The sequence below is a fragment of the Pyxicephalus adspersus genome, chromosome 2 (genome assembly GCF_032062135.1).
Source record: "Pyxicephalus adspersus chromosome 2, UCB_Pads_2.0, whole genome shotgun sequence".
NCBI classification, from domain to species: Eukaryota; Metazoa; Chordata; class Amphibia; order Anura; family Pyxicephalidae; genus Pyxicephalus; species Pyxicephalus adspersus.
Genome location: NC_092859.1, coordinates 101628043 through 101635271, shown reverse-complemented (window position 1 = coordinate 101635271; position 7229 = coordinate 101628043). Strand labels below are relative to the sequence as shown.

Genomic DNA, 7229 nt, shown 5'->3' with positions numbered 1-7229 from the left:
GATTTTTATTTTACATATAACATTTAAGCATCTTTGGACTTCTCTAAAGTTTTAGGGTTGATTCAGTTTCCAATATTCTTTCTAAATATGCAGTTGTGATATTATACCTATATATATATATTTCTTGCATACCTGTACTAAATACGTAAGTTAATTTGCAGTTCAAGAAGAATGCATCCTGACTATGGATGATGAAGTTAATTTTTAACTATAATCTTTGCTAAAAAAAGATATTGAGTGTAAGAACAAAGATGAAATGGATGTAGACTTAGCTAAAGCCCTACCCCAATAAGATTTGGTATGCAAATATTAGAGACAGTATTGGGCACGCCAGTAGTCTTCTTGTTATCTGGTTAAAAAAATCACCCAGAAAAAAACAGCATATATATATATGTGTATAAATATATATATACTGTCTTTAGAGAATAGAGAACATTGTTAGTACCGACCCATTCCAGCGACAATGGTAACAAAGATTTCCATAGCTTATATGATGTCCCAGATTGGCTGTCATCCAACCATATGAAACAATTAACAGTCACAGAGGCATGTGAAAGACCTTACACATGGTCCCATATAGAGAGCAGCAGCCCTCAACATACTGAAACAGTCTCCAACAGGTCACCCGGCAGACTTGCACATTGCTGATTAGTCCATATAGCACAAGTACAATAGGGAAAAAGGGCAGTACACATGAATAGTATTGCTGATATGGCTGACAGTCCTACACGGCATCAATTGTCTTTTCCTAAGGCTCTAAGGCAACTTACAGACCTACAGTGTAGCCAGAGGGGAAAAAAAGGTCTCATAATGGAAAAATGAATCATAAGCCAGTCATGGCAAAAGGCAGGGTACCAGGTAAAGGCATAAGACAAAGAAGGCATTTACCATAGGTGAACAGGAAAAATTGTGTCAAATGGAGAGACATAGTTAAGCATATATATCTATAACACTATTGGAGTGAGGGGTCTAATAAGGTACCGGTTTTATAGGTCTTTGTCTTGGTTGAACAAGACAAAATGACTTTATTGAGTTGGAGCAGAGGGACGACACACCCTTTGTCATTTCAGTGAGGATGACATCTTCTATTGCTCTGAGATATGCAGATGACACAAGCTATGTGCAGGAAGATCCAGCCAGGGTTTCAAAGCAGGGACTTGCAGATGTAGGGCACCCTTGGGGGCTGCCAGGGCAGTTAAAGGGTGGAGTATGTAGGAGCATTCTTTGAGGCAAATAGGAAGATGTAACAGATCCTGTCCTTATCATCCCAATAAGGACAGGATCTCCCCTTTTATTGATAAAAATGCATGTACCAAAGCACATCCCGTGGATAGGTGGCATCAACGCATCTCACAGCAGGAGTTCTATTAACCCGGTCCAGTTCAATGTGCATTGTAACCTTCTGTCCCAGTAGTTTGTTGGATATTCTCAACACTGTGTATTTTAAATTACTGGGACCCTTGGGGATGTCTCTAATGCATTCTCCAAGACAACTCCAGTCTTCTATCCCTTTGTGGACCCACCAGAGTTACCTGTTGGGCTCTCCAAAACTTTATGATTCCTCCACAGCCCATTCCATCCTGAAGGCTATGAAGAGTAGAGAATGCTGTGTCCCCAGCACTTAGATTAGCCCCCTGGCAGAAGCTCTCTTGAGGTTACTTCCGGCCATAGGCAAAACATTATGCCCCCTTGTATACCTTCTTAGCAGTTTTTTAAAACATGTGAAGAGTTGCCTTGGATTTAGCAGAAACTTTCTTAATACTTTTATCTCAATTTTTTGCCATGTAGCATACGGAAGATATGAGTTATGTGATTTTCATATTTCAAACCACTGTATTCTGTCATTATTTTCTGTGTTGAAATTATGCTTTTTATGTCCTTTGTCTTTGATGTTACCTTTCCGATTCCTGATTAATTTTAAATTATGTGCAGATCATGTATCAAGACAATGATGGAATATAATGTATTTAAACTTTTTCATATCCCATTTTCTGCTACCCTTGATCTAATTTTTCTTCACTTATAGATGTTCTTTACGCCATGCTTTCTTCTGGTTTTCATATCTGCTTGCTTGTTTGGTTATATGTAAAATGCAGTACTAAATGTTTCTAAATGCCTGTTTATTTTAGACAATAAGGTGACAGTGGTTTGTGACTTGTGCATTTATTGGATATTAACTATTTATATAAACCAATCATTTTTAGAGAGCAAATTTTTCATTATTAAGGGCAGCTCCCTGTGACTTGGGACTGGGAGACAATTTTGTCCTCAAAGAACACAGAACAGAAATGGTAATGTTTCAAGTCTGTTCTACAAAAGCACACTGAAAAATATATTCCAATGGGTAATAAGTTTAAGAGGCTAAAATTAAAACCTATGTGGCTTGCAGCTAGTGTTAAAAAAGGATCACTCATCATTTGAAAAGTATAAAGAATGTAACAAAAGATGTAAAAAGGAGATACAATGTGCAAAACTTCAAAATGAAAGACAATTTGCAAAGGAAAGTCAGGCAAACCCCCCAAGAAATTTTAAATATATTTAGAGCAAAAAGATCAGATCTGAGCATTTATGCCTCTAAAGGATGTCTCTGGGTTGGTAATCGGAGATAAAGAAAAGGCAGATTTACTAAACCCTTTTTTTTATCTCTGTGTACACAAAGGAAAATGGCAGAGCTCAAGTCCAAATTCATAATAGCATTGTAATTGCCTTAAATGAGTCACAATGGCTCAAAACTGATATAATTGAGAAACAGTTGGGCAAAATTAAGGTTGACAAAGCACCAGACTGCGATGAATTACATCCACGTGTCTTTAAAGAGCTGAGCTCAGTTATTTCAAAGCCGTTATTTCTAAGTTTTAGAGACTCTTTAGTCACTGGCATGGTACCGATGGATTGGCGTATAGCCAATGTGGTTCCTATCTTCAAAAAGGGAGTAAAGTCATTACCAGGTAACTACAGACCGGTTAGTTTAACGTCCATAGTTGGAAAGGTCCTAGAGAGTTTGATAATGAATCACATGGAGGAGTTTCTGCTATAAAATAAGCTCTTCATTTTGAGAGGAAGATAATCAAATGCTCATATATACAGTACTACATTTCTTACTGTATTTAGGCAGGTAAACCAAAAGCAAAGTACTATTTCACACTCACAATGTACTCTTTTCTACGACACGGCTCTAACTGGACAATGAAGGAGTAGGGGTATATTTAAAAATAATTTTTACTCATTAACATCTTTTCTGTGTTTGTCTGATGCAATGTCAAGTAGTTGAGTTCTCACGGTCTCAGAAAGGTGAGGACTATTTGTATGTTTTAATGTGTACATATCTGGCTAATAAGGTGTTTAAGAACGAAAGACATTGGTCAGTAACCTTTACCAAATTAAGTGTCAATTACCAAGTATTGGAAAACCACCTTAAGTGTGAACAGTAAGCTGTATACTTCAAAAGAAAACCTTAATTCTTCTACCTTCTGACTTCAAATCCACTCCAATTTCTCCACTTTCAGACCTCTAATCAGCCCCAATTCCAGTGCCTTCAGGCCTCAGATCAGATCCAATTTATGGACCAGCAGAACCACAGAGAATTCACATTCATGCCCGTTACAGAGGGCAGTTCAACTAGAGAGGGTATGCGCCCCCACATTAAAATATTAGTGTAGACAGAAGTTCTGTATCTAGTAACAACTCCCAAAAATGAACCCCTTGTCATCCCATCTTGCTCTAACTGTTTTGTAATAAAAGTATTACTATCATTTTTTTTGGACATAAGCTACATGGCCCCCTTCCACCCACCTTCCATCTTTAGCAACATAGATTCCAGTGCATCCAGGAATGTAGATAGCCTAGAAAAGGATATCTTTTTAATGGTAGGAATAATAACTGACCTATTCAACCCAATATCAACCATTTTTGCAAGTGACTTGGAGCAGTAAACTCAGAAACGCAATTTTAAAAGCATTTTTTCACAGGCTGCCTCTGATCTAGTTGCTTTTTAATATTTTAAGAGCCTAAATAGCTAAACACATTCATTTTCCCTGCTAGTAGTTGTGAATTTTATTGTGAAGCTATTTTATTCAACACCCCTGCCAGACAGCACAATCAGATCCTATACCCCTACTGCAGCATACCTGCTGAAAAAAGAAGTCGCCAGCACTTTGCTGGTAATTTTATATCCAATAGGAGGAGTTTAGAATAAGGATTTTAGGCTTATTTTTGGTTTGGGCTTGCCGTTTGACCCTTTAATAGCTACAAGCATTAATCAACCTCTTAAAAATACCTAAATGATAAAAAAAAATTCAGATTAAGCTAAATTGTTTGCATGATACAGTTCTTGACAATGACAAAGCTTGGCCGCTGTTATAAATTACATTAAGAAACTAATCAGACATAAGCAAATGATGATTGTCCTTAACTGACTTGTTCCATTAGCACTACTGAGTGGCTGCTAGCATTGCAGAGAATAATTCACAGCCCCAGAGCCAGCGTGAAATATGAAGCAGCCTTGTGTTGATTACTTTATACCACAAAGTAAACTGCTAGAAAAAAATTACTGCTAGCTAGAGTTTATCTATAAACTAAAACTGTAGCTTTCAGAATTGAGATAACTGACCACAGGAGCAAAACCTTGATAAACTTATAGTTTTACAGTGAAATAGAATCCTAATAAATAAAAAAAATACTTTGGTATAATGATTAACTAATCTGCAACATTGTTTTAATTGCTCATCCTCAGTAGAAGACCACCCTCCCAACACACCATTTACCTGCCAGAGAACATTTCCGACACTTCTGAGTATAGGATTTCTCCTTTTATATTGTTGCTGCCTAGCAAGTTTTTAGCCTGTAAGGGTTTACAAGGAGGTCCGCTTTCACTTCCAGTGTCTAATCCAGGGGTCGGCAAACTTTTATGGCCACTAGGCCATTTCAGGGGTGGGTGGGAGCACAGTAGACTGGACTCTGAGTCCCACCCTAATGGCTCCACCCACCACCAGGGAACACCCCCTGAAGGTAAATCCCTCTCCTCCGCAATGATTAAAATCAGTAGTTTATACATAGAAACCAATCCTATGCCCAAAACATGTACAATAGGAGCAAGCTCAAATATGTGTCCAATATAAACTTTTTGTACTTGCTAATACATTTTGCATAAACATAACACCCAAGTTAATCTCAGTGTTAACTGCGTTTCGCAGGATAAAACTGCTTCTTTAGGAGGTAAGGGTATGTCAAATGTATTGAAATTCCAACAAAATAAACACTAGTACATGTATTCAATTGTTAAATATAGCAAACATTAGTACTAATTGTATATACTAATTATTATAAATGGATTTACACATGTAGCCAGATAGATCAATTTGAAGCATCTCTTCCTTAAATCATCAAAGGTATAACTAGAGCAAAATAGGGATTATATGGCAAGAGAAATCTAAAAAAAATATTTTTTTAATAATACCTGTTTTTGGTTGATTTAGGATCTCACAAAAAAATATATCCTAAAACAGATATCCTATGGATATCCTATGGAATATATATTTTAGATAACGATAAAGGCCACATATCAATAATTTCATGTATTTCCAAGTCCCAATGCCATATATGAAAACTGTATGGTTTTATCTAGATACAGTTTTATCCTAAGAGAGAGATTTTTAGCATTTGACACTGGATGTTTAATTTGAAATATTATTTTTTCAGCTTTACAATTTGCCACAAGACAGAAGTAGTAAAGAACACATTAAACCCGGTCTGGCAGGCTTTTAAGATTCCAGTCAGAGCTTTGTGCAATGGGGATTTTGACAGGTAAGACGTGACACATTCTAATCTTTCACCAATTTGTAAAATCCTCAGACTGTATTGGTATATTTTCAGTTCTAGTGTTGTGAGGAGAATTCTATTAGAACAGTGTTAAATCATTTATTAAATATATAAGCAAAAAATGTTGACATAAAGTGCAAGTACTTCCTTACCCTCCTACCATGAAAATACAACTATTAAAGGTAAACTGCTTTAGCTTTATTTATTTTTGAAAGTTCAAACAAAAGGTGTTAGTTCCGTAATAAAATTAAATATAAAACATAATTTTGGAATCTTTCTTTTATCAATAGAAGTTTAATACAATTCAAGTTTTGTTGCCCAGTTTGTAGAGCTTGCTGTGCTTTCTAGAAAAAAAAAGAAAAACACTAATTAGTTTTTAGTGTTTTTTTTCCCCTCCTTTGAGATGTGTCTGTAGCTTTATATGCTCTAGTCACACCACTGTAGTAAAAAAGCAAGAAGTTACTGATCACCCATTCAAAATGCGGGCTTATGAAAGTGGTGGTCAGAAAAAAGAATGGTGGAAAATTGTGGCAATCTTTGATCTGATTACCGTTTTTTTTTAAAGCAGTTTTTATTTAAATAAAAGCAAAGAAACTGTTAAAGTTTCCAACAAAATAAACATCATGTGCATAGGGACTATACGGTACTGATTGTCAGTTTTTGTTAAAAAGCCAACACATAAAAAAATGCCCTAGCTGCTGCTATCATACTAAGAAATATCTATGTGTATTTACCTTATTAAATGTCATTGCCAAAGTGTCACCTTTACTAATGTTTTAAGGAACAGTTTTGCTTTTTAGATGTGTTTTTGATTAAATAATTATCCTATTTTGGGATTGTACATTTTTGGGGGTTGAATTACCAAAGTAGAATAAAATGTTCAGTTAGAAAAGTGAATCATCACTTGTCAAGGTATCATTCACATTGTAAAGTGAATTTACTAAGGTTGGAATAGCCAATCACTTGCAATAAAATGTAAAAATGATTAATGCTTGCAAATAATTGAAAATCTTAAGTCAGAAGAAAGGGCTTGGCCTCAATTACTGAAATAAGTGAATTATCCCTTGCAGAGTTAAAACTAGTTTCGCTAAGTGAACAGGCTACATTTATTTAGTGACTCAATTTAAGGGGTTACTTTAAAAATACAGTGGGTAAGCTTTTGTGTTTCCCAAATGGTAACAGATATATAAATCCACTGCCATGGATCCACATCCATAGCTGAGATGACAAGTGGAATATATTATGTATTTACCACTTACCCGTACAGATTCTGCATTTAAACAAAAATAGGGTAGACAATTTTTCAGGATGTGAACAATTTTATGTAATCCAAATGGCAGATTTTGCCAGAGGGTAAAAAAAAAGTACAGGGTAAGAATGGTTGAGATTCTGTTTAGGAATGGTTGTTTTTT

At 35.7% G+C, this 7229-nt stretch overlaps 1 protein-coding gene across 1 annotated transcript in view; it reads left to right on the top strand.

The window, feature by feature from the left end:
* CPNE8 (copine 8) overlaps nt 1-7229 on the top strand; it is a 125088-nt gene that overhangs the window by 69628 nt on the left and 48231 nt on the right. The window contains exon 7 of the mRNA XM_072399040.1: nt 5698-5802. Within this exon, the coding sequence (XP_072255141.1) occupies nt 5698-5802 (105 nt within the window). The remainder of the gene's footprint in view (nt 1-5697; nt 5803-7229) is intronic.